Below are 27,443 nucleotides of genomic sequence, written 5' to 3' on the forward strand. Positions count from 1 at the left end.
TCATTGATGGATACAGAGAAGAGTCGACCTGAGAATTGAACCCTGTGGCACCCCCATAGAGACTGTCTGCCAGAGGTCCGGACAACAGGCCCTCCGATTTGACACACGGAACTCTATCAGAGAAGTAGTTGGTAAAGCAGATGAGGCAATCATTTGAGAAACCAAGGCTGTTGAGTCTGCCGATAAGAATGTGGTGATTGACAGAGTAGAAAGCCTTGGCCAGGTCGATGAATACGGCTGCACACTAATGTCTCTTATCGATGGCGGTTATGATATCGTTTAGGACCTTGAGTGTGGCTGATGTGCACCCGTGACCAGCTCTGAAACCAGATTGCATAGCGGGGAAGGTATGGTGGGATTCGAAATGGTTGGTAATCTGTTTTGTTAACTTGGCTTTCGAAGACCATAGAAAGGCAGGGTAGGATGGATATAGGTCTGTAGCAGTTTGGGTCTAGAGTGTCTGCACCTTTTGAAGAGGGGAATGACTGCGGCAGCTTTCCAATCTTTGGTAATCTCAGACGATACGAAAAAGAGGTTGAACAGGCTAGTAATAGGGGTTGCAACATTTTCGGCAGATAATTTTAGTAAGAGAGAATCCAGATTGTCTAGCACGGCTGATTTGTAGGGGTCAAGATTTTGTAGCTCTTTCAGAACACCAGCTATCTGGATTTGGGTGAAGGAGAAATGGGGGAGTCTTGGGTGAGTTGCTGTGGGGGGTGCAGGGCTGTTGACTGGGGTAGAGGTAGCCAGGTGTAAAGCATGGCCAGCCGTAGAAAAATGTTTCTTGAAATTCTCAATTATAGTGGATTTATCGGTGGTGACAGTGTTTCCTAGCCTCAGTTGAGTTTGTGCTACAGGATGCACATTTCTGCTTGAAAAAGCTAGCCTTAGCATTCCCAACTGCCTGTGTATATTGGTTCCTAACTCCCCTGAAAAGTTGCATATCACAGGGGCTATTCTATGCTAATGCAGAACGACACAGGATGTTTTTGTGCTGGTCAAAGGCAGTCAGGTCTGGAGAGAACCAAGGGCTATATCTGTTCCTTGTCCTACATTTTTTTGAATGGGACATGCTTATTGAAGATGGTGAGGAAGGCACTTTTAAAGAATAACCAGGTATCCTCTACTGACGGGATGAGGTAAATATCCTTCCAGGATACCTGGGCCAGGTCAATTAGAAAGGCCTGCTCGCCGAAGTGTTTTAGGGAGCATTTGACAGTGATGAGAGGTGGTCGTTTGACCGCAGACCAGTTACGGATGCAGGCAATGAGTCAGAAAATTTTATAGTTAGGGATGGACATTTCAGGGTTTTTGGTGGTCTTCCTAATCCAGAATACAGACACGGCAAGGACATCCGGGTTGGCAGAGTGTGCTAAAGCAGTGACTAAAACAAACTTAGGGAGGAGGCTTCTAATGTTAACATGCATGAAACCAAGGCTTTTACGGTTACAGAAGTCAACAAATGAGAGCTAGGCACTGCGGGGCCTGGATTATATGGGGCGGCAGGGTAGCCTAGTGGTTAGAGCGTTGGACTAGTAACCGGAAGGTTTCAAGTTAAAACCCCGAGCTGACAAGGTACAAATCTGTCGTTCTGCCCCTGAACAGGCAGTTAACCCACTGTTCCTAGGCCGTCATTGAAAATAAGAATTTGTTCTTAACTGACTTGCCTAGTTTAAATAAAGGTAAAATAAAAAACCTCTACATCACCAGAGGAACAGAGGAGGAGTAGGATAAGGGTACAGCTAAAGACTATCAGAACTGGTCGTCTATTACGTTTGGAACAGAGAGCAAAAGGAGCAGGTTTCTGGCTGCGATAGAAACATCTCCACAGCTTGATGCTGCCACCACCATGCTTCACTGTGGGGATGATGTTCTCGGGGTGATGAGAGGTGTTGGGTTTGCACCAGACATAGCATTTTCCTTCATGGCCAAAAAGCTCAATTTTAGTCTCATCTGACCAAAGTACCTTCTTCCATATGTTTGGGGAGTTTCCCACATGCCTTGTGGCGAACACCAAACGTGCTTGCACATTTTTTTTCTTTAAGCAATGGCTTTTTTCTGACCAATCTTCCCTAAAACCCAGCTCTGTCGAGTGTACGGCTTAAAGTGGTCCTATGGACAGATTCTCCAATCTCCGCTGTGGAGCTTTGCAGCTCCTTCAGGGTTATCTTTGGTCTCTTTGTTGCGCCTCTGATTAATGCCCTCCTTGCCTGGTCCATGAGTGTTGGTGGGCGGCCCTCTCTTGGCAGTTTTGTTGTGGTGCCATATTCTTTCAATTTTTTTTATAATGGATTTAATGGTGCTCCGTGGGATGTTCAAAGTTTCTGATATTTTTTGTATAACCCAACCCAGATCTGTACTTCTCCACAACTTTGTCCCTGACCTGTTTGGAGAGCTCCTTGGTCTTCATGACTTGCTTAGTGGTGTGGCAGACTGGGGCCTTTCAGAACGGGTGTATATACTGAGATAACGTGTGACACTTAGATTGCACACGGTTGGACTTCATTTAACTAATTATGTGACTTCTGAAGGTAATTGGTTGCACCAGATCTTATTTAGGGGCTTCATAGCAAAGGGGGTGAATACATATGCACGCACCACTTTTCAGTTTTACATTACATGAAATCCAAATAAATATCAATTTAAATTACAGATTGTATTGAAACTAAATAGGAAAAAGGCCAAGGGGGTGAATACTTTTCAAGGCACTGTATACCACAACTGTCAGCCAATCAGCATTCAGGACTTGAACCACCCAGTTTATAATATTATATTTGTATTAATAATTAAGTGATGAGTATGACTATTAGGCGTAGGCACAAGATCTTGATGAGATGTAATTTTAAGCGAATTGAGCGTCCTTCGTTGTGCTGTAAGGTCAGCGCCAGGATCACGCAATGATGCTAAAGAAGTTGAACCAACTTGTGTTGCTGAAGGACAGGTCTGCCATTTGGCCAGTTCAGAAACAAACAACAATAATTTGCAGTAGGCCTATAGCCTAATAGTCCTACGACTATGTGATATAGCTATTTGTAGGCTATAGACTAATCTAAATACAAATACATATAGCTTAAAATAATTGTACTGTTTGCGAGGAGCGCTTTATTGCGAGTAGACATTTCATTGTATTGTGTATCTTTCACGCTGTATCATAAGAACTTTGATTAGCATGACACATGGTTACAGTATACCCTATTACAGAATTTAAGAAAACAGAGGTGAACTATCAATTCCGAGAAGTAGTGAGCATAAATTAGCACTATGTAGAATAGTAGGACTTTTGCTTTAAAACAGGCCATGAAATCAAGCTTTTGGTGTGGGATATTCATGCATCTCAATAAATGACAACCTAAATGCATTATCACCTCCAACTTGGCCCAATTCACATTTCCAATTTACCACCCTGATTTACCAAGCTAGAACGGGCCCTGCATCTCAACGAATTGCCAATGTAGGCTAAATATCCCAAGCAGGGCTACAGCAATTTACAGAGAGGGTCAGGCTCTTTGGGTTTGCAGTGGCCACTCTGGTTTGGGTGTCCTCGGCATAATGTAGTCGCCTTAACCAAGTGGTCACATATCGTTCTGGATTCCAATGCATAACGGGTCCTTGGAGTTTGCCCTTTTTAATATATTTTTTAAACATTCTGATTGGCGAAAGTGGTCAAGCCTCCGACGGGCCTCCGCAGTGCACGTAGCCTATACTTCCTCATCATATTTGGTTTGTCAATCTATTGTTTTTCATGGAATTTTTGTAGTTAATTAAATATCATTTTGAATTTATCCGCATGAATTTTTCAGAAATAGTTTTACCATCTCTGTGTATTCTCAAATAGAAAAAAGTGAGGTAGTGCCACTCCTCCGGGCACCAGCAGCACTACATCCTTGATCCTGCAGTTTCTTTGACTTAAAAGTTGTCCTACGTACCTGGTGGTCTTGAGTTGCTTGTTTTTTATGCAAAGCCCAGCTACCCATTTCCATCACATATGAAATTGTAGGAATAGGGACTAGTGGTACTTTTCAATTGAGTCTTACCAGGGGATCATCAAGTAGATTCAGCCAAAACATAATTACAAATTATTTGTAGATTGAAAGACGGATATCATAATTATTTGACTAAGACATAACCATTTCAAACTTTGCTTACATTTGTATAGGGTCACATATATCTCTATTATGTGTGGTCTGTGGGAATACTTTGGAACAGATTTCCAAAATTAAAATCACTAAGAGCGGATTTGCTTTTGTTTTTACAACAAAAAATGTTTTGCTCAGAAAACTTGGGTGGCCAAATAAAATCAACCGAGGTCTGCCAGTTGGGGAACCCTGCTCTAGTGTAATTGTGTTTCCATCAGGAGTGTGACAGTAAAGACTTGGAGCGTACAGAATCAACAACCTCTGCATCATTCGACAGTTGCTTTGTGAGAAGGTGTTAAAGTTCACAGTTAGCTTTTGTTATGTTAACACTAGCTGAAAAGTACCCAGATGCCTAGGTTTGGCCTCAAGTCAGGGAAGGTCCGCTGAAGCCATGGCCCAATGAGACACGGAGGCCGGTCCGCATAGATGCAAACAGAGTATTTTTGGTAAAACACCAGGGTAAATCCTCAGTGGAAACTCACCATATATGTTATTTTTGAATTGGCCTAGGCTATTTGCTTTGGTACATTGTTGTCCATTCTATATCTCAGGCAGTTATGAAGAGAGAGGATAGATTTGAGTTAGTCTGAAGTTTGTTCAGTGCCGTGTACTAATCTGCACTTGCTCCTGGACCCTCATCTTGCACAGTCACATAGAAAATGATTACAGGCATAAGTGCTTTCAAAATTATATATATTTTTTTGCTGAGTTTAGTTATTTTTCATGTTCAAATAACTCATCATAAGCTAAAGATAGGTCTTCATCTTCAAAGATCAACTTCTTTTGTATCGTCTTTGTCATCAGTATTTATCCTCATTAATTCCTAATTTCATAGAGCGCTCTGAGTGTTATTTTTGGTAGCAGACTGTAAAAGCAGGATTTACCCAGAGTAATTTAATACTGTTAATAAGTTGCCACATTTGTCATTCATTTATCCTCCCTTGTTCTTGTTGAAATATTTTTCTTTACTTTTTGCATGAAATTACTTGTTCAGCCTCAACCTCCCAGCTTAATACCATCAGCCAGCCTCCCCTTCCTCTGTAGATGCTGACATTCACATTTATAAATGGGTTTGCTGAAGGAACCAGCCATGAAAGATGTTTTCCTCTTTCATGTCGAAAGTAAGAAATTCCTCCTGACCAATATGTCCTTTGCAGACCCAATTTGGTAATGAGAATGTTGTGCTTTTTTTCCAAATTCATTTGTCTGCTGCCTACCCTTGTGTGCTCTGAGGAATTCATTCATTCAAGTGCTGGTCCCCAGCTCCCCGGGCCCCGGTCTCAGGACCACAATCCAAATTCAATTCACTATTTTCAGTACTATTTTCAGAATCAAAGAATGAGAGGGAGAGGGCCATTTTTTTCATGTGAAGCTATTTTAGGTCAGACTCGCAGTCCACCCGGGCTGTCCTCTGTGTGGCAGTTCCCACACTCTGCTCCATATGTTCAGGCTCTATTATTGGACAGGAGTTAAAACCATAATAAGCATCACAATGGTTTGCATATAGATGGCAAGATGTTGTGCATGCCATTCCTAAGTATTTTGTATGTGGGCTTAGTGAGAAGGCATGTGATCTTTGCCAGAAACATGCATCTATCTGTAGCATGGTAGAGTGCATAAAACAAATGACAGAACACTGATCAAATATATTATTAGAATACTAGAATGGCAATGAACCTTCTTATGATGGTATAAAGGTCAGCCATTTTGGTCAGGGAGTTGGTAAACCATGGTTTGCCAGTGCTGTGATAAGATATTGTGTAAAATAATGACTTTGAAGAATGTTTGTTAGCTACCTAGCCAGTCAGTTTTAGAGGAATGGTTCCATTAAGTTTTAAAATGTACTGCCTGCATGCCAACATTCCATTAAAACAATGCAGTCAATCACTGGCTGAAATCAGTTGATGATGCAACAAGTACTGATATTGTATCATATAATAGCACTCACAACTTTCCAAGAAAACAAAAATTGAGACTTTTATGGCCTGTTCACATATATTTTAGATGCTATTTATACAGAACATGTATAAAACCTGTATAAACTATTTAGAATTGTATGATAATATTTTAGGTTGACTAATTCTATTACACAATTTCTTACTTTTATTTGCCTATATAAAATCAGGATTACGCCTCTACTGCCATTTATTCCAATTGACCCTTCTCTAAGCCCCACCCCCCTTGGTTACTGTTGCAACCTTGGACAACATTTTTCCGGGAAGCCCAATTCCTCCTTCTAACCACTGGTGAAATCCGCTCACAATGATCTCAAACTGTGTTTTTAATACACAATTAAATTAATAACAGACTACTCTTGGCTAATCAGGAACATCTTGGGTATGTTGTGGTGGACTGTCATTGTTTGTAGTGTGGCTAACCTCTTAATGGCTCTGAATGCACTGTGCATGCAGTTAAAGCTACAAACCACTTTTGGAGCCAATCGTTTGCTGATGTTGACAGCAGATGAGAGTTATATTCCTAATATAGCCAATTAAGCTAAGCTAAGTTTGGACACCAACGCATTCAAGGGTTTTTCTTTATTTGTAATATTTTCTACGTTCTACAGAATAATAGTGAAGACATCAAAACTATGAAATAACACACATGGAATCATGTAGTAACCAAAAAAGTGTTAAACAAATCGAAAATATATTTCATATTTTAGATTCTTCAAAGTAGCCTCCCTTTTCCTTGATGACAGCTTTGCACACTCTTGGCATTTTCTCAACCAGTTTCACCTGGAATGCTTTTCCAACAGTCTTGAAGGAGTTCCCACATATACTGAGCACTTGTTGGCTGCTTTTCCTTCACTCTCCAGTCCAACTCATCCCAAACCACCTCAATTAGGTTGGCGTCGGGTGATTGTGGAGGCCAGGTCTTCTGAACTCTGAAGCATTTATTTGAGCTGCACTTAACTTTAAAGAACTTATCCTTTGCAGCAGAGGTAACTCTGGGTCTTACTTTCCTGTAGCGGTCCTCATGAGAACTAGTTTCATCATAGCAGTTGATGGTTTTTGCAACAGCATTTGAAGAAACTTTCAAAGTTCTTGAAATTTTCCGTATAGACTGACCTTCATGTCTTAAAGTAATGATGGACTGTCGTTTCTCTTTGCTTATTTGAGCTGTTCTTGCCATAATATGGACTTGGTCTTTTACCAAATTGGGCTGTCTTCTATATACCACCACTACCTTGTCACAACACAACTGATTGACTCAAACACATTAAGAAGGAAACAAATTGCACAAATGAACGTTTAACAAGGCACACTTGTTAATTGAAATGCATTCCAGGTGACTACCTCATGAAGCTGGTTGACATAATGCCAAGAGTGAGCAAAGCTGTCATCAGGGCAAAGGGTGGCTACTTTGAAGAATCTGAAATATAAAATATATTTTGATTTAACACTTTTTTTGCTTACTACATGATTCCATATGTGTTATTTCATAATTTTGATGTCTTCACTATTATTCTACGATATAGTACTGCACATTTCGAGAGAACTTTATATTAATTAAGGGGCTAGCTAGCGTTAGCAACATTTAGCGGTCAAAGAATGAGACTGAGAGCTAGCTAGTTATTTGAAAAATACTCCAACTGGCTCTGTATTTCAGGAATCACAGTGGCAAGTACCCCAGGTGCACAATTATTTAGCCATTTAAACAAAAACATTTTTAAAAGAAAACTTTTTTCCCACTGCCCTCACTGGCTTTCATGCGTTTCAAACATGAGCTTGTCTGAGTTGTCGGACTCAAAAACAGTTGCTATCCATTGGTTGTCCAAAATCACGGGGCGGGGTTTAGCAAAGACTCAATTAGAGTGGTGTGAATTTCACGCTGACCAATAATACTGCCATTTTCACCCCATTCTGGAACTTTTCGGGTTTATGACATAGTTCCTCTGATAATTTAAAAAGATCTCTTAGATAAAATAGTCTCTCCCCAGTGATATGGGATACCAAGGGTTACTTGGTCTGTTGTACTAGCCTACTGCTCCAGAATACAGTTCCAGGGGCAGTTGTATCAGGGTCTACTCAGTTTTGGAACTTGGCTTTTACTCTATTTTTCTGATTAAGCTTGACAGAAAGCTTCATTTTCACATGGATTTAGAGACCATGAGAAAGACTATTTTGGACCCCTTTTCCTCCTTCTGTATGTTTTCAGCCGAAGTGTAGAATTTAGCCTAATAGTTTAAAGAAGTTGTCTGTTATGCCTGTCATTAAGGATCTCTCTAACCTCAGGTACCCCCTCCTAAACCAGCCCGCAGGCAGGGCGGCTGGGCTGAGGAGACTTCTGGATCTGGATCAGCCAAGTGAGTATCTCCTTCGCTCTACTCACCTCCAGCCTGTAGACTAGGTCTCCAGAATGTGTCTCTGGCATGCGTTTGAGATTGGGAGCAATGTTTTTTTGTTACTAATGATCTCTCATGCTGAAACAGAGAATAGGTTATTTATCAATGCATATTTTTTCTACTTTGCGCTCTGAAGGGAGCCTATCTGAGTAGTTAACCCCACAAATCTTCTTCAGCTGAGTGGGAGGTGGCAATTGACATGGTTCATGTATCAGCCACAGGAGGGCACTGTTAGTCAGTTATCCACTTCATCACAGGGTTGGCCACTTTATCACCTCTTACAATGGCTGTCTAACCAATGCATGCTCGCTTTTAAAGGCACATGTATGAATATTTCCAACTACAGACACATGGAATGTGTTGAACAAAATAATTCATCCCTAAAACAACACATTTAGGCTCCATCCCAGTGCCTTCCCTTAGCCCTCCCCCTCATTTTCAAGTGTTCCTCAGTGGGAGAGTGGCACTCAACCGGAGCAGCTAGTGGTAGGGAGTTCTAAATTAGGCCTAGTGAAAATTGACAACAGTACATCACTCGCTCACATCAGAAACTGCCAACGGATACCACGCAATTCATTGGCGGCGAGCCTTGTGTTTTTCACAATGCCCGTACTGGCGGCAGTAACAGCTCTCCTTATATTTCTGATGCAGCAAATGCGTACTTACTACTTACCATATGAGCACCATCTGAGAGTAGCAGAACAACAATGTGCCTGTAATGTACCCATCTTCTGGCTGTGGTTCAATGTGGAGTAGTACTGAAGCAGGACTTCCATTCCATAACAGTTTGACATGTAACAGTTGCATTTGCTTCACTTAGTCATTACCAGTGGAAGCATTCTAGAACAATTAAAACCACTGTTCTGAACTAATATTTATACCAAACGTTTTAGGGTCCATACACAGATGGCTACACATCCATATCATACATGTCTTTTTATCCTCCACTACACAACAAGGAAGAAAAGAGTTAGCTACTGCTATGTACCTGCTATGGCAAATATCTTCAATCTCTAACGATACTTTACTTAATACAGTAAAAAAACATTGACAAGTGATTGATAGCTAGCCAACCTGACAATATTGTACATTCAATTTGCAGTAAATGCTTTCTAGGTAGATTATGTACATCTGCTGGTTTTCACAGATGACAGCACTGGTTTGCTGGTTTGGCAGAAGTCCGTAAAACATTAAACAACTACAAATTACAATTCATGCAAATGTCAAACGCCCATATAGCAAGCTAAATGTAGAGGGAGTTGGCTTATGTTAGCTAGATTTTTGTAAATTAACTTTATGACCAAAAATTATGCATAGTTATTTGTCTCTAAGTAACATATTCCTCTTAACTGTCCATTTTTATGATTTGAAAAGGGGGGCCAACTATAGGACTGAAAAGGCACTACCCCTCGCTCGTGACTGTGCTTCTCCCTATGTCCCGTCAGTGTGACTGTAGTCAAACTGTGGAACTGGCTCTGCACTCTTCCAGATGGCTCCATCCACCACTCTACTCCAGTCTCTGTGGGGGGAGATGCATGAATCTATACATTGAAGTGAACAAGCTGGTTTAATTGGGTTTATTTGCATAGTTATTATTTATTTGCAGAGCCAGTAAAGACAACAGCAAACTAAATATATCTTTCTCACTCTGGGAAGGTCACAGTGTTTCGTCCTTGCGTTAGCGTAACTCGTCTTGATTCCTGCGTTCAGAGAGATTGGAATACCGGAGGTGTTAAGGGTTTCTCACGTGCATTGATCCTCTCTGAAACAAAGTAAGTAATGGGCCCCCCTGGAACCGGCAAGGACTTTTCCCTTCAATGTCAACCCTTGTGCTCAATCACCTCCTCCCACTAATCCCAGCCCAGAAATCCCAGGATTTGTCGATCTATCACTCCTAATTGACACTAAATGATCTGTCAGTTTATTGATGAACCTTTTGAAGCCGGGTTGTCACAATATATTTTATCCCTAACAACTTTTTCCAGACAGTTTTACCATGTCTATCGCTTCAGTCTACATGAGTCTTAATCAAGGGGCCTGTAATGTGTCTTAAGCGTCACCAGCCCAGGACACAGTCCAAGGGCAGCAAGGTGGGCTCCCTCTCTGATCTCTCTTTGACCATCAGACTCCATAGCTGATCACGATGCTTCTGTTGCTATTGTTATCGCTTTGAATAACATGCAAATATGAAAAAAAAGGATAGACAGGGTGGGTTAAGGTGGGGTCAGACTGAAGTATTTCTTTATTTTATTTGTCTCAACAACAAGATCAATAAAGGCTGTATAAATAAAGGCTATAAGTATACATAAATGTATAGCCTTTATAAATGAAGGCTAAATAAACATACATAATACAGCAGAGATTAGGTCCCACAGCAGTGAAGTGTCCCTAGCGTAGCTGGTTGTTGTGTGGACTAGAGGGTGGATGAGGACCATGTGTGAGGCTCTGCTGAGTCTGCTTCCGCTCCCCTCCAGACGAGGCCCTAAGGCCAGGGGGTTGGCTCGGGGGGCATGTCCGCTTTGTCTCTGTCTCCCCTGAGCTCTGTCTGGACCCTGGCCAGTGTCTGCCATCTACACCACTGGTCTCCTGCTTCTCGACGGAGGAGCCCTCAACACTCCTATGGCCCTGTGGTGGCTTCAACCCCAGAGAATATGCTGATCTATTGTAGAGCGGGGAGCCTCCAGAGATTAGTGAATGGATTATTCATGAAGTACAATTTATAAACATATATAATGTAATTTCATTTTTTAAATTTAGGTTATTGATACACACTAGTAAGGAATAATAAGAAATATATTTGTAGGGCAACATTCTCTTGCCTTAAAAAGCTGTTTTCAGTCCAGAGAAACTTACAGTGTCTGTTTTCTTCAAAACCAGTAGGGGGCACTCTTCTACCAGTACAACCCGCAGGTACCGTGTATCTCCTCCAAAACATTATCCAGAAACACTCTTATGTAAAAGTAACTTTGTAAAAAGTTGTCTTCATAGCCAAAAATTCACAGACTGCCTTGGTCTAAAATGTTACGATTTTAAGTCTTGATTTGCCTTTCTAATGCTGCTTGTGGTGAGGATACCTTTATTCGACAGTAGCCCTGTTTTGTGTAATATTATCTCCCCTAACCCTGGTGTGAAACAGTGTTATGCCAAGAATAGTGTGTTGAGGTGAGAATGTGTGAAAAGACAGGGATTCTGTCAGTGTGTGTAGGGCGTGGCATGCAGTCAAGCTGGGCTGTGTAAATGGAGAGGTGTCTGAAAATAGCCCCGTGGTCCAGCAGGGAGGAACAACAGAGAAGAGGAAAAACAGAGAATACAACCTAGGACAGGGATGGGCAACTTTGATGGGGGTTGGGGACACACACAAATCTGAATTCATCATGAGGGGACGCAGTGGCTCGCGGGGCTGTGTACCCACATCCATACTTATACATGCAGTCAGAGCTCTAGCCTTTTAGTAGCCCTAAGTGAAATTTGATTTGCATTCCTGGTAATACACTCATGTCCCCCATGGACCGGCTCATACATATAAAGCATCCTCCATTCAGGCTGCGAAGGCATAATTGTCTGAAAATCTGAAAATAGTTTTATTATTAAGACAGTACACATATTTTCCTCGTTTTTTTCCGACGTGTTGCCACTAAAACGAGTTAAGGAGGAAAGTTGTGCCTTTGGAGCCTGTATCTGCCTAGGCTAAGACTCTGACTCTGTTTCTATTTTAATTTTTGGGAAATTGATCCACGGGCCTACAAAAGGGGGGCTGCCAGTTGCCCATCCCTCACCTAAGCCTTAGGAGGCTCAAATCTAACTGAGCAACTAGCCTACATCAGAAACCATTAGTGGTTTTAAGATTAAGCTTTCAAATATCAATAGAATCAATAAGCTAATTGGTCATTGGTTTATCTGTTAAAATTGAATAGATTTTAGTCGTTTTATTTATGTGGCACAAAAGCATTTTGTCTGTGTTCCTTTGTTGTATAATCTATCAATTATGTTCACTGTTCCGTAGGTCTGGAAGAAGGCCTGCCATGGTGGAGGACGTGGAAGAGTAAGTTCACTTAGTCTCGTCTTTTCACTCTGAAATATTTCCCTCAGTTGTTGATTAAATTAAATAACTATTTGGTTAAAAAAAAAATACAGGAATCGAAATTGGACCAATTTAAATGTTTGTGCCCGATGCTCTGATTTGGAAATTGCTGTACTTGGTTGCAACTAATCCTCGCCTTCCAAGAACAATCACTTAACATGATTCAAATCCAGCGTGACTGAGTTGTCATCACTTTTATTGTTGTTGGGAGCCAAGTTAGCCTGTTATTTTAGTTCTTCCATGTTGCCAACTTGCATATTAGGCCTTGAATAGACAGTAGTGAGATGGAAGGAGACTAGAGGACATGGTGTGTTTTACTCATCACGGCTGGAGGCCCATGCTTGAATAGCAGTGTTGAGACACAGGCTTTGAAAGAAACACAGGCAGCGCTACAAAATAGTCCTTTGATCTATGTTCTTTTCACCACCAGCCCATCTCAGTTCCATTTATTTGCTGCCTCCGTTGTGTTTTTGATTCATTCTTAGAGGGATACTGTTGAGTTCACTGAAGCCCTGGGCTGCTCACAGAGACAATCAGCCAGGCAGTCCCACTGATGCTGCTGTGTCTGTGGAGCCTTTAGGCGGTGTCTGCTGCTGTATTGTAGAAACAGTCCCAGTCAGTCTGCAGTAGACAGACAGAGGCAGAGCAAGCCTCCTATCAGGCTGATCTAGAGCCTCACTCAGCCCACAGAAACCGGCCCATCATCAAAGCACACCAGCCCAGTCTAAGTCTGGCTCCCTGTGATGACCTCACCACTGAAAGCATTCAATAATTCATACTCTCCCACTTCCTGTTTCTGCAGCCGACGCCTTCGACCACAAACCCCCCAGGGCTCGGATGATGAAGGAGGTGAGAGCACCCTTGTATCCCAGTCCCGCATCTCTTCTGGCGGGCAGAGCTGAGTCCTCCAGTCCCTCCACAGCACATTCATCCAAAATAGAGCAGATAAGCTGCCTCTCGTCTTATCGCTTTCTTTAACAGTCCCAACATATTTGTTCTCGGTGCTAGTGAGGAATCCTCTGTAGCACATCTGCTTCTGACCACCTACTGTGAGACACCCAAAACTTACCAGAGAACACAATCGTTTAGATGAAAGTGACAGGTGAATATGTTAATTTGATACGTTTAGAGAACTGTAGCTGATCACTGGTTATCCCCTCATAAAATCACATTATACACAGTCCATAACAGACCTCAAATACAGTATTCACTAAATGAATTATCCTATTCAGTGGCTGAAGCAGGATTTAAGTGTCTCTTCCCTTTGAGCGTTACACACACATACACACACACACACACACACGTCTTCTCTCTCTCTCTCACACACACACACACACACACATCTACATGTTGGGGCAGGTGCTTCAGAGCGTTGAACCAGCGGGGAACGCTCAATGCTAGCCTCTGACTTGGTCACCTCAGGGCCTGGTTCTCCGCATCACAAACAATTTCAGAGTAGACATTTCAACAAAGCACGGCCTGGGATAATTGTTCCATTTTTCGGAGCAAAGCACCAGGGGAAATAAGGGTGAAATTGCCTTAGCAAAGATAGGAGTGGTGAGCCCCTGATTATTTAAGAAGTTATATTATATACATGCCAATGGCCGGGCTGGATGGCCAAGGAGGTTTTCTTTGACGTATTAAACTGACATATTGATGAGGAACAGAAGCACTGTTTCTGCGGCTGTAGTTACTACTCTCATACTTAATGAAACACCTACCCACCATTATAGCCCTCTTCTGTGGATTTACAGTGCATTCGGAAAGTATTCTAACCCCTTGACTTTTTCCTAATTTTGTTACATTACAGCCTTTTATTCTAAAATTGATAATATCTTTTTTTCCCTCATCAATCTACACACAATACCCCATAATGATGAAGCAAAAGCAGGTTTGTAGAAGTTTTTGCAGATGTATTTTTTTTTAAACATCACATTTACATAAGTATTCAGACCCTTTACTCAGTACTTTGTTGAAGCAACTTTGGCAGCAATTACAGCCTCGAGCCTTCTTGGGTATGACGCTACACGCTTGGCACACCTGTATTTGGGGAGTTTCTCCCATTCTCTGCAAATCCACTCAAGCTCTTTCAGGTTGGATGGGGAGCATAGCTGCACGTCTATTTTGAGGTCTCTCCAGAGATGTTCAATAGGGTTCAAGTCTGGGCTCTGGCTGGGCCACTCAAGGACATTCAGAGACTTGTTCCGAAGCCACTCCTGCATTGTCTTGGCTGTGTGTTTAGGGTCGTTGTCCTGTTGGAAGGTGAACCTTTGCACCAGTCTGAGGTCTTCAGGGCTCTGGAGCAGGGCTTCATCAAGGATCTCTCTGTACTTTGCTCCTTTCATCTTTCCCTCAATCCTGACTAGTCTCCAAGTCCCTGCCGCTGAAAAACATCCCCACAGTATGATGCTGCCACCTCCATGCTTCACCTTAGGGATGGTGCCAGGTTTCCTCCAGACGTGATGCTTGGCATTCAGGCCAAAGAGTTCAATCTTGGTTTCATCAAACCAGAGAATCTTGTTTTTCATGGTCAGAGTCTTTAAGTGCCTTTTGGCAAACTCCAAGCGGGCTGTCATGCCTTTTACTGAGGAGTAGCTTCCGTCTGGCCACTCTGCCATAAAGGCCTGATTGGTGGAGTGGTGCAGAGATGGTTGTCCTTCTGGAAGGTTCTCCCATCTCCACAGAATAACTCTGGAGCTCTGTCAGAGTGACCGTCGTGTTCTTGGTCACCTCCCTGACCATGGCCTTTCTCCCCTGATTGCTCAGTTTGGCCAGGCGGCCAGCTCTAGGCAGAGTCTCGGGGGTTCCAAACTTCTTCCATTTAAGAATGATGGAGGTCACTGTGTTGTTGGGGACCTTCAATGCTGCAGAAATGTTTTGTTACCCTTCTGTGCCTCAAAACAATCCTGTCTCGGAGCTCTACGGACAATTCTTTCGACCGCATGGCTTGGTTTTTGCTCTGACATGCACTGTCAACTGTGGGACCTTATATAGACTGGTGTGTGCCTTTTCAAAATCATGTCTAATCAATTGAATTTACCACAGTTGGACTCCAATCAAGTTGTAGAAACACCTCAAGGATGATCAATGAAAACAAGATGCACTTGAGCTCAATTTCCAGTCTCATAGCAAAGGGTCTGAATACTTCTGTAAATAAGTTATTTTTGTTTTTATTTGTAATACATTTGCAAACATTTCTAAAAACGTGTTTTTGACATTATGTGGGATTGTGTGTAGATGAGGAAAAATGTGAATTTAATCCATTTTAGATTAAGGCTGTAACGTAACAAAATGTGGATAAAGTCAAGGGGTCTGAATACTTTCCGAATGCACTGTATGTGCTTAGGATCCTAATAAAGTGTATTTGCACATTGTTGTAGGATGATATGAACTTCATTACTGGAATTAGATGTACAAAATAATGTAAACATTTGACATCTTCTTTTAGTTTTATGGCCACTTTGTTTTTACAAAGCCTTTTTCATTTTTAATTGTTCTTCTGTTTCTTTTTTTTTTTACGATTATAACAAATGGTAATAAATGTTTTTGACGATGCTTTTAAGTTTCTCACAAGAACACACACACACTGTCATAATCACATTCACACACACACACACACACACACACACACACACACACACACACACACACACACACACACACACACACTCATGCTTACACACACCCTAGCTGAAAGGGTCAGTTGTGTGGAGACCCCAGTGGTACCGTTCTTACCCAGCAAATGCAGCTGGAAAGAAACTTCCTCAGTGGAGGGCCACCTCTTAATACAGTGCCGGCGGCTGGGGCAGTGGAAATTGCAGTGCTGAGGGTTAGTGAGATAGCCCCTCCGATCTTGATTATGTCCCCTACCCTATCCCTTATGTCCACTGGCTAGAAGCAGAGAGAGAGAGGGCTAGCCCTTTCCCCCTCTCCCCCTTGGCTGGCTTACAGTCCCCTGCCAGTCTCATTGCAAAGAACTGCCATTACAAACACACTAATCTGTTCTCAATCTGTTTCTTTTCTGTCTCCGTCTCTCTCTCTCTCTCTGTCAGTGATCTGCTGAATATTGTCCCATAAGCTTTTCAAATGTAGTCCGTGCCTAGGTAATCATCCCATAGCCTCCCTGCTTAGATTATAGCAGCCCTGCCTGGTGATGTGTGGAGGTGTCCCCAAAGTCGCTGACTGCGGCGTGCCTGCTGGGAGTATGTCTACATTCACAGCAAATTATCCCCTTTTGATATTTACATGCTTCAGCGAGGAAACTCGCCGTGACCGTGTAATAAGGAGAGGCTTGGCCCAGTCGCCGCCAGACAAAGCAACCTTGATAGATGTCCAGGCTGCAATGGGGAATGGAGGATATGTATCAGGTAATGTGTGCCAGCAGTGCTGGGAACAGACGTCTCTTTCTGATGGCGTTGCCCTTTCCTTCAGAAAGAAAAACGGCAGCTTGTTTGCAGCTCCTATTTATACTCGCTTGACGTCCAGTAATAGATTGAATTTGAAGCTCATTTTAAAATGTTAAACTTTTTTTTCACTTAGTAATAGAGTTTGGGTAACACTTTACTTGACACCCAGCGTCATAACACATTATGACACGATCATAACCATGTCATAATTTGTCATAACGGCTGACAAGTTGTCATAACCTATTATAATATGGTCATAACACTGTCTTGACACATATTTAGACCTGTTTGGCATATATTGCTTTATGTTATGGCTGGATTTATGACACTTACACAATAGTGTCAAAACCAACACAAGTTACCACTAGTTATTTTATGGCTGGTTATGACACCTGTATAAGAGTGTCAAAACCCACAAAACCTACCACACAAGTTACCACTGTAGTTATTTTATGGCTGGTTATGACACCTATATAAGAGTGTCAAAACCTACCACACAAGTTACCACTAGTTATTTTATGGCTGGTTATGACACCTGTATAAGAGTGTCAAAACCTACCACACAAGTTACCACTAGTTATTTTATGGCTGGTTATGACACCTGTATAAGAGTGTCAAAACCTACCACACAGGTTACCACTAGTTATTTTATGGCTGGTTATGACACCTGTATAAGAGTGTCAAAACCTACCACACAAGTTACCACTAGTTATTTTATGGCTGGTTATGACACCTGTATAAGAGTGTCAAAAACCACAAAACCTACCACACAAGGCAAAACATTCCTTTACACCATAGCCAACAGTATGTTATATATCTGTGCGCAATTACAATGATAATCGAACATGGTACATGTTATATATATAAAATGTACCATGTTCGAGTATGATTGTAATTGCGCACAGATTAATGTCAGACATGCGCCTACCCCAGTGCCCTGTTGCGGAAGATGGATGAATGCAGGAGCAGGACAAGACACCCTCTTTTTGACTGATGACTGATATAAGAGCATGTACGTGATAGGCCTATCTGGCGTATATGATTATGATGGTCATAATGCTTCTTGACAGTGTCATAAAAGTTATTTGAAATATGAAGAAAAAAACATGACAAATAATGAAATACAACAACAACAAAGGAAAGGAAGGAAACTTCTTGGCAGGGAAAAACTCATTTGAAAATGTGGTTTTTGACACTCTTATGTAGGTGTCATTACCAGCCATAAAATAATGCAATATATGTAACAACAGGTACAGTACTAGTCAAATGTTTGGACACACCTACTCATTCAAGGATTTGTCTTTATTTTTACTATTTTCTACATTGTGGCATAATAGTGAAGACAACAAAACTATGAAATAACACATATGGAATCATGTAGTAACCAACAAAATGTTAAACATATCAAAATATATTTTAGATTCTTCAAAGTATCCTCCCTTTGCCTTGATGACAGCTTTGCACACTCTTGGCATTCTCTCAACCAGCTTCACCTGGAATGCTTTTCCAACAGTCTTGAACGAGTTCCCACATACAGTTGAAGTGGGATGTCATTAAAACTCGTTTTTCAACCACTCCACAAATGTATTGTTAACAAACTATTGTTTTGGCAAGTCAGTTAGGACAATTACTTTGTGAATGACACACAAGTAATTTTTCCAACAATTGTTTACAGACAGATTATTTCAATTATAATTCACTGTATCAGAATTCCAGTGGGTCAGAAGTTTAAATATACTAAGTTGACTGTGCCTTTAAACAGCTTGAAAAATTCCAGAAAATGATGTCATGGCTTTAGAAGCTTCTGATAGGCTAATTGACATAATTTGAGTCAATTGGAGGTGTACCTGTGGATGTATTTCAAAGGCTACCTTAAAACTCAGTGCCTCTATACTTGACAAAAATCTAAAGAAATCAGCCAAGACCTCAAAAAGAAAATTGTAGACCTCCACAAGTCTGGTTCATCCTTGGGAGCAATTTCCAAATGCCTGAAGATGCCATGTTCAACTGTACAAACAATAGTACGCAAGTATAAACACCATGGGACCAGGCAGCTGTCATACCGCTAAGGAAGGAGACGCGTTCTGTCTCCTAGAGTTTAACGTACTTTGGTGCGAAAAGTGCAAATCAATCCCAGAACAACAGCAAGGACCTTGTGAAGATGCTGGAGGAATCAGGTACAAAAGTATCTATATCCACAGTAAAATAAGTCCTATATCGACGTAACCTGAAAGGCCTCTAAGCAAGGAAGAAGCCACTGCTGCAAAACCGCCATAAAAAAAGCCAGACTACGGTTTGCAACTGCACATGGGGACAAAGATCATACTTTTTGGAGAAATATCCTCTGGTCTGATGAAACAAAAATAGAACTGTTTGGCTATAATGACCATCGTTATGTTTGGAGGAAAAAGGGGGAGGCTTGCAAGCCGAAGAACACCATCCCAATCGTGAAGCACAGGGGTGGCAGCATCATGTTGTGGGGGTGCTTTGCTGCAAGAGGGACTGGTGCACATGGCATCATGAGGAGGAAAATGATGTGGATATATTGAAGCAACATCTCAAGACATCAGTCAGAAAGTTAAAGCTTGGTCGCAAATGGGTCTTCCGAATGGACAATGACCCCAAGCATAATTCCAAAGTTGTGGCAAAATGGCTTAAGGACAACAAAGTCAAGGTATTGGAGTTGCCATCACAAAGCCCTGACCTCAATCCCATAGAAAATGTGTGGGCATAACTGAGAAAGCGTTTGCGAGCAAAGAGGCCTACAAACCTGACTTAGTTACACCAGCTCTGTCAGGAGAAATGGGACAAAATTCAACCAACTTATTGTGGGCTCAGTTGTTGGCTGCTTTTCCTTCACTTTGCAGTCCAACTCATCCCAAACCATCTCAATTGGGTTGATGTTGGGTGATTGTGGAGGCCAGGTCATCTGATGCAACACTCCATCACTCTCCTTCTTGATCAAATAGCCCTTACACAACCTGGAGGTGTGTTTTGGGTCCTTGTCCTGTTGAAAAGCAAATAATAGTCCCACTAAGCGCAAACCAGATGGGATGGTGTATTGTTGCAGAATGTTGTGGTAGCCATGCTGGTTAAGTGTGCCTTGTATTCTACATAAATCCCCAACATCTGTTCACCTACTCTGCGTCTCACAAAGACACGGCGGTTGGAACCCAAACTCTGAAATTTGGACTCATCAGACCAAAGGACAGATTTCCACCGGTCTAATGTCCATTGCTTGTGTCTCTTGGCGCAAGCAAGTCTTCTTCTTATTGGTGTCCTTTATTGGTGGTTTCTTTGCAGCAATTTGACCATGAAGGCCTGATTCACGCAATCTCCTCTTAACAGTTGATGTTGAGATGTGTCTGTTACTTGAACTCTGTGCAGTTAACTCTAATGAACTTATCCTTTGCAGCAGATGTAACTCTGGGTCTTCATTTCCAGTGGCGGTCCTCATGAGAGCCAGTTTGATGGTTTTTGCGACTGCGCTTGACTGATCTTCATGTCTTAAAGTAATGATGGACTGTCATTTCTCTTTGCTTATTTGAGCTGTTCTTGCCATAATATGGACTTGGTCTTTTACCAAGAAGGTCCACCTTCTTTATACCACCCCTACCTTGTCACGACACAACTGGTTGGCTCAAACTCATTAACACAAATTCGACAAATTAACTTTTGACAAGGCACACGTGTTAATTGAAATGCATTCCAGGTTCCTACCTCATGAAGCTGGTTGAGAGAATGCCAAGAGTGTGCAAAGCTGTCATCAACGCAAAGGGTGGCTATTTTGAATAATCTCAAATATAAAATATATTTTGGTTTGTTTAACACTTTTTTTGTTTGTTTACTAGATGATTCCATATGTGTTATTTCATTCATTTAGTTGTCGTCACTATTATTCTACAATATAGTAAAAGTAGAGAAAAGCCCTGGAATGAGTAGGTGTGTCCAAACGTTTGACCGGTACTGTATATGGGTCATGACTGTGACCATATTTTGACAGGTTATGTCAGCTGTTATGACATTGTAACATGTTATGACACTGGGTGTTAAGTAAAGTGTTTCGAGAGTTTGCATATAGAGAACCTAACCCTTGCTGTTTCACGTTGAACTCTCGTAGAATAGTGTTAATAGTGCATTATTGGCTGAGAGAGTGGGGGGGGGAACAACCCAGGAAGCTATTTGCAAAGAGCTGGACAGCGCGGCTTTTTGATGTCATTGCGCTAAGACCATTAAATTTGATTGGGGGTCCGGAGGGGATGGATTCTGCTGAACACTGTGCTTTGTAAATGAGAGGACAAAGTGTCACCGGGGCCTCATGAATATGAAATACCCGCGCTTGCGTTTATTTGGATATCAGAAACACAGATGAATCTTGTCAGCGGCTAAACGAGTGTGGCATTTTAAATTTTATTTAATTAAAAAAAGAGAACGGAATTAGTTATCAACTGATGATGATGTTTGTTATCTGTGTAAAGTTGCTGGGATTTGCTGGGGTTATTTTCTGTTTCCTTCAACTGAAGAATCCTTCATAACATTAATCATTTTGCTCATTTTGCTCATTCTAGGAACATATAACTTCCTTAACTTTTTCTTTTGTCATTGCTGAAATATTTGCTTAACTGTTATATGAGAATGGTAGACTAATCCTCTGAGAAAGTATGTATTTTGAAGTATTTTGAAGGTATAGTGACAGATCTACAGATATTTCCTCCCATCAGATCGTGCCTCCCATCTCCTGGCCTCTATCTAGCTCCACTATTGACTTTCCCCTCAGGGTGCAGCGCTGTGTTCAGAGATTACTGACATTCCTGCTCCCTCTCTCCCTCCCTCCCGCTCCCCTGCTCTCTCCCAGCCTCTCCACTGACACCTAGCACACTGTCTGTCTGTAGGAAGTCAGAAGGAAATGTAGCTGCACTTTTCAATTGCCTTCAACCTAAACCAGTATTGAAAAAAGAGACAAAACAACAGAAAATCAGACCTCTCCTCTGAGTGCACATGAGTTGTCTCTGTTTTATTTGTTGCTCATTTAGAGTTGTTACATGGCGACAAGGATTAGATAGATTTCTGTGACTTTGATGTTGACAGGCAACTCTGATGGCCAAGTATGAATTTATCGTTTTCAGTTGTGGAAGTAGGGGAGACCACCTTCCCTCAAATATGATGTAATATTTATTATTTTGTAATGTTTGTTTCTAACATAGTATATGCATGTATTAATTTCATATGAATTATACAGGTGCATTTAAGTGTCTTCAATATTCATCCTATTTCCTCACAGTCTGTCTGTCTGTCTGCCCCCCCCCACACACACACACACCTTCGCCCACTCTAACAAAAGTCCATCTGAAATGTGCTGTGAAAGTTTGCCCTGTCCTTCTTGGGAGCGGAGCCATCCTCTGTCCTGTTGCGTTTTGCCAATTAAAGCGAGTTCCCACTGTTTGAGCAGCGGGCTGGCGGCTCCTGGCACCGCAGCCCCTGCCAGGCCGCACCGTGACTTCCGACCCCACACAGATGGGCCCGCCAGCAAATACTCTTGCACATGGCTGGATGCCGCCCCGGTCCGAGTGGCAGAGTGGTCACGGAGGTCGGCCTGCCGGCCACCGCAGGTCCTGGGGGTGGGCGGCGCTGACAGGGCCCAAATGCTGGGGTAGCGGGGGGTGCTTTCCGGGGAGCCCCTGGCCAGCGCCCCTCTCGCAGCAGGAAGACCTGCTGCCTGGCCTCCTGAATATTCATGGCCGCCTGGCTATTGTGACAGGGCAGCTCTACGGAGGATGTAGGGAGAGAGAGGGAGGGTATGAATCAGGTGCCAATTTACTCTGAGACACTCACACGTACACACAAACTGTCATACTAAACACAAAGCAGACTGTATCTTTGAAATTAGTGTTTCTGTAATCCATGTCCAGTTTATGTGATTGACCACTATTGTTTCTCAGTTAACACTTTAGATGTACAGATTGAATGACTAAATAAGGGAGAGGGTGACATTGATGAGATATTGATATGTTCTGTATGTATATTGTGTTTTAGATATACCAGTTATTCCAGACCTTGATGAAGTACAAGAGGAAGACCTTACCATGCAAGTTGCTGCTCCTCCAAGGTACTGTAAACAACGCCAGGCTCCCCTTTAGTTGACTCCAGTTACTCAAACTCCTAGATGGCATCCCATCACTCTGTTTTCAGAGTTGAAGTATATCCATTTGGTCAGTCTTGCGAGTACAGACATGCCTCCTCACCCTCACTGGCTGCTTAACAGTTCACGTCTCTGAAGTGACCTGATAGGACCTGACAGCTGAGTTCAGATACCTCTGGAGGATTACAGACCCAGCCCACCCTCAGAGCCATGTACAGTACCTGGCCTACATTTGAACATCAATGAGAGTTAAAGATAATAATACACTGGTCTTAGATGGTGTCTTGACTGTTACCTTGCCTCCTCTCATCATGGTAATGAAGGTGTCTTGGCATATTGGGCTGTTATGCAGAAATAACAGTTAAGGTGTGATTTATGCACGGCTGTTAGAGGGGCCCTTACAAGTGGGGCCCTTTGATTTACAGGGCAGTGAGAGATGCGCCGACATGTGTCCACTATGTAGCGCGGCTATGACAGCGGCGGGGGTTATTAGGCTGGGGCCTGCTCTCTGTACGAGATAATATCCACATTGAACTTATTGAGGGGGCAATGTAGCGTGTAATGTGCAGTAAGTAGGACTGGCATGCACTGCTAGGCCCTCGCCACTTTCAGAGCCCTCCTCTTAATTCCAACTACAGATAAGCAGCTGGGTTTCAAATTGAGGCGGTTACCACTTGGCGCCTATCTCCTGATCTCTCTGTCCTTTATGAACTCTCCGTGCCCTGTAAGCACTACCCTAAACTTCTGAGAAGCTATCTGTCTCACAGAGTGATACTTGCAAGTTGTACTGTACTATGATACAGTTTGTCGATTGGTCTAGTGATATCTTACTGATGCAGATAGTGGCTATATTTGAATAGACAGCCTCTAATGAGGAAAAGCATGCCAACATTTAGTATAGCACGTCTACTATAGGATTTTTGTTTACTTAGTGTTTGTTCTTCTCCTCAGCATCCAGGTGAACCGGGTAATGACATACAGAGATCTGGACAATGACCTCATGAAGTACTCTGCCTTCCAGACCCTGGTAAGACAGCTCATATGGGCCCCACACACACAGCCAGGTTTCAACTGCTCATTTATTTTTCTTTGTAATAGATTACCCAGCCTGCCTTTTTAAAGAGGTCCTTTTAGGATGCATCCAATATCAATCCCCTCTCTCTGAGGAGTATGTTTCTGCACGCTCAGTGTGTTCTCATAAGGCCTCTCCCTAGGATGGGGAGATTGACTTGAAGCTCCTCACCAAGGTTTTGGCTCCAGAGCAGGAGGTGCGGGAGGTGAGTGAGTTTTTTTTTGTAAATATAGCTGCTGTGTTCCATGTGAGGGGGGTGTCCAGCTGTTTCTGAAGCACCAGGGGAGGTTGCCTTCCAGTCTCCTAGGTAATCAAGATTTATGATGTGTGCATTAACACGCTCTACTATCTTTCTCCCACCTTCCCTGGGATGTTCGCTCGGTCTTGCTCTGCTTCTCCTCCTCTTATTTTCCTCACTTTCTTCTTTCTCCCTCTTTTTCTTCATCTGCTTTTCCTCTCTGTTTCTCTCTTTTCCTCTCTCTTTTCCTCTCTCTTTTCCTCTCTGTTTCTCTCTCTCTGTTTCTCTCTCTCTTTTCCTCTCTCTCTTTTCCTCTCTCTTTTCCTCTCTCTTCCTCTCTGTTTCTCTCTTTTCCTCTCTGTTTCTCTCTTTTCCTCTCTCTCTTTTCCTCTCTCTCTTTTCCTCTCTCTTTTCCTCTCTCTCTCTCTCTCTATCTATCTATCTATCTATCTATCTATCAGGAGGACGTGGGTTGGGATTGGGATCGTCTGTTTACGGAGGTGTCCTCAGAGCTGCTGACGGAATGGGATCAAGGAGAGAAGGAGGAGTTATGATGTGTTATGATGACGAGCCTCCCCAGGATGCGATCGGGTGGACCAGGATGCCTCCTCTGGGACCTGGGTGGGTGCATGTAAATGCTCTGTCCAAACATAGGGACCATCAAGTATATGTAGCTTGTTGTTCATATTCCAAATTTAGTGCACAATGTATTTATTTTTTCTAATAAATTTAAACACGCCACATTTGTAGGTATTTTTATTGTGAAATTAATTACTGTAATTTCTATAGTAGGTTGCAAATTAATTATCTTCTCTAAGACACCGAAGTTTAACGACACGTGTGTGGTATTTCACTGCAATGCTATCTGTTTGAATCTACCAAGACTGCTAGAAGACCAATCACTTTTGTTTAAAAATGCTGAATGCCTAAATGGTCTGATACAGATCAAAATGCCCTCATCTCCCGCCTGCATTATCTACCCCCCTACAACCTCAGTCAGATACAAGTCCAAGGTTGACAATCACCTAAGCTGAAATCCACTTGATTGTGGTCAAATGAACATTCTTCATTAAAGCCCACAACTTTATTGTTATTGACTGTGCCATTGACTTTATCTTCCAGCTCTTCGACAAGAGCTGCCCCCTCTTCACTATTATCTCAAATGCATTGAACACACTTCCTATTGACAAATGGGGGATTAGCATACATTATATACGGAAGACATCTTTCTCATTTGGAGATGGCTGGAGGTGTCCAGATGCATGCTCTCTCCAAACTTACATAACAACCATGCATCAAACCCAAACCACAGGGCCTTAGGAGAGGCTGTAATACTATATATGCCTATGGGCCTGAACATGAGTCCAATTCAACATAATACAGATTATTAGTAGCGAAGAAGCCCTCGGTGGAGTATGTCCTCTGCTCTTTACTTTTTTATATGTAAGGATGGAATCATTCATACCTAAGATCCTCTCACTGTCATAGTTTGCACACAAATGTTTAGTATGTATCAGTGTGTGTTTATGCCTTGTCTCCACTTAGATTAGTCTTTGGATCATGTGTGTGAATAAAGACGCAGGCCTCCAAAGCTACACTGAGACTATTGGGAAAACAGGTTTAACATTTACAGACTGTGATTAGGTTTATTTCTCCCTGAAGCAGAGAGAGGTCTCGTGACAGTTGGGGATACGCCAACGACCTGGAGGACACAATCTACGCAGCTCACAGCTCAATTATCTCCAGTCACACATAGATAACCATTCAGCCAGTCATTTCGTAGGCCTCAAATCAGTCTTCATGGGTATTACAGATGGAGGGGATGTTCAGAATTACTGTAACGAGTGGTCAGCCTTTCTCTCTCTTCCATCTCTCTTTTTCCCTCACTCTCTCTCTCTCTCTCCATCACTTACACACACTTACAGTCTCTCCACAATTGGCTTATTTAGCCAGCCTTAATGAATTCTGCCCATATGCCCCGAGCAGCTGCCGCGTTGCCCCTTCCTCCCACCCCCGCGGAGCTGCGAAGTGCCCAGCCATGTAGAGACAACCTCTAGCTGTCTCTCTGGAGACGGCTGCGCCTGCCAGTCCTCTGCTGGCGCCGGGCCGCTGGCGTTTGAGGTGGACGGCTTACGGGCGGAGGACCCAGATTAGGGCCCAGTGATCACGGGTTGTGGCCTGTCTCAGACGATTGGCTGGAACACCAGTGGATCATAGTGGGGATTAGAGAGGGAGAGGAGACGCTGTTTGGCATGTGCCTGCATCCAGCTCCTCAAAGTGACCTCTCTCTGTCCCTCATACTCTCCTCTTTCTCGCTCTCGTGCTCCCCCTCCCTCTCTCTTTCTCTCCATCTCTCTTCCTCTCTCTTATATCCTGATGCAGCAAGGCTTAGAATGACCTCTCGGTAGCTGGGCGCACTGAATTGAATCACGTCAAACCAACTGTAACACATACGTTATTTGTACGAAGAGAGACGGCCCTTGCTGCTAGAGCTCCTCGCAGTGTAGATGTAGTTAGCTCCAGAAGAACACCGTGTCACGCAGAGGTGAGCAGAGACTTCTTTGTGTGCCTCTGATAAAACGTAGGAAGCTATTTTAGGAGGATTAGGTCTCATTTGGGTTGAGGTCATCCTTGGGAATGGTGAATGATTTTGTAGTGGGATCTTCTGACCTCATTAGTACAGAAAGAAAATACACCGTATTTAATGTGGAATATGATATCCTTATTCAGCTGATTGGAATAAATAACTGTTCGTTTGAACTCTTTGTCAGGGTCCCATATAAAATGTAAATATACATCAGTTACGTAAAAGTGAAGTTCTCATCCGGCATTTATTTATTCTCATGTGAATTATTATTGGTTCTTTTTTTATGGATGTTTTCTCATATTTGTAGTCCAACTGTAGAACCTTGAGAGTCCAATCTGAGCCAGCGGACTAGGACCAGTTCTCAGGCCATCGAGTTTACTGGGTCCTTTATCTGAGTTTTTATTGAATCCCTTTGTGGAAATGACTTTTCATTTAG

The 27,443-nt window shown here is 42.5% G+C and overlaps 1 protein-coding gene across 1 annotated transcript in view; it reads left to right on the top strand.

Annotated features, from left to right (window-relative positions):
* The window catches only part of LOC109903183 (intraflagellar transport protein 43 homolog A), a 29,132-nt gene extending 3,619 nt beyond the window's left edge, over positions 1 to 25,513 (top strand). The window contains exons 3-9 of the mRNA XM_020499827.2: positions 8,375 to 8,445; positions 12,488 to 12,526; positions 13,368 to 13,414; positions 23,005 to 23,077; positions 24,062 to 24,137; positions 24,325 to 24,387; positions 24,882 to 25,513. Of these exons, the coding sequence (XP_020355416.1) occupies positions 8,375 to 8,445; positions 12,488 to 12,526; positions 13,368 to 13,414; positions 23,005 to 23,077; positions 24,062 to 24,137; positions 24,325 to 24,387; positions 24,882 to 24,974 (462 nt within the window). The 3' untranslated portion in view covers positions 24,975 to 25,513. The remainder of the gene's footprint in view (positions 1 to 8,374; positions 8,446 to 12,487; positions 12,527 to 13,367; positions 13,415 to 23,004; positions 23,078 to 24,061; positions 24,138 to 24,324; positions 24,388 to 24,881) is intronic.
* Positions 25,514 to 27,443: the final 1,930 nt, after the last annotated feature.

The sequence above is a fragment of the Oncorhynchus kisutch genome, linkage group LG14 (genome assembly GCF_002021735.2).
Source record: "Oncorhynchus kisutch isolate 150728-3 linkage group LG14, Okis_V2, whole genome shotgun sequence".
NCBI classification, from domain to species: Eukaryota; Metazoa; Chordata; class Actinopteri; order Salmoniformes; family Salmonidae; genus Oncorhynchus; species Oncorhynchus kisutch.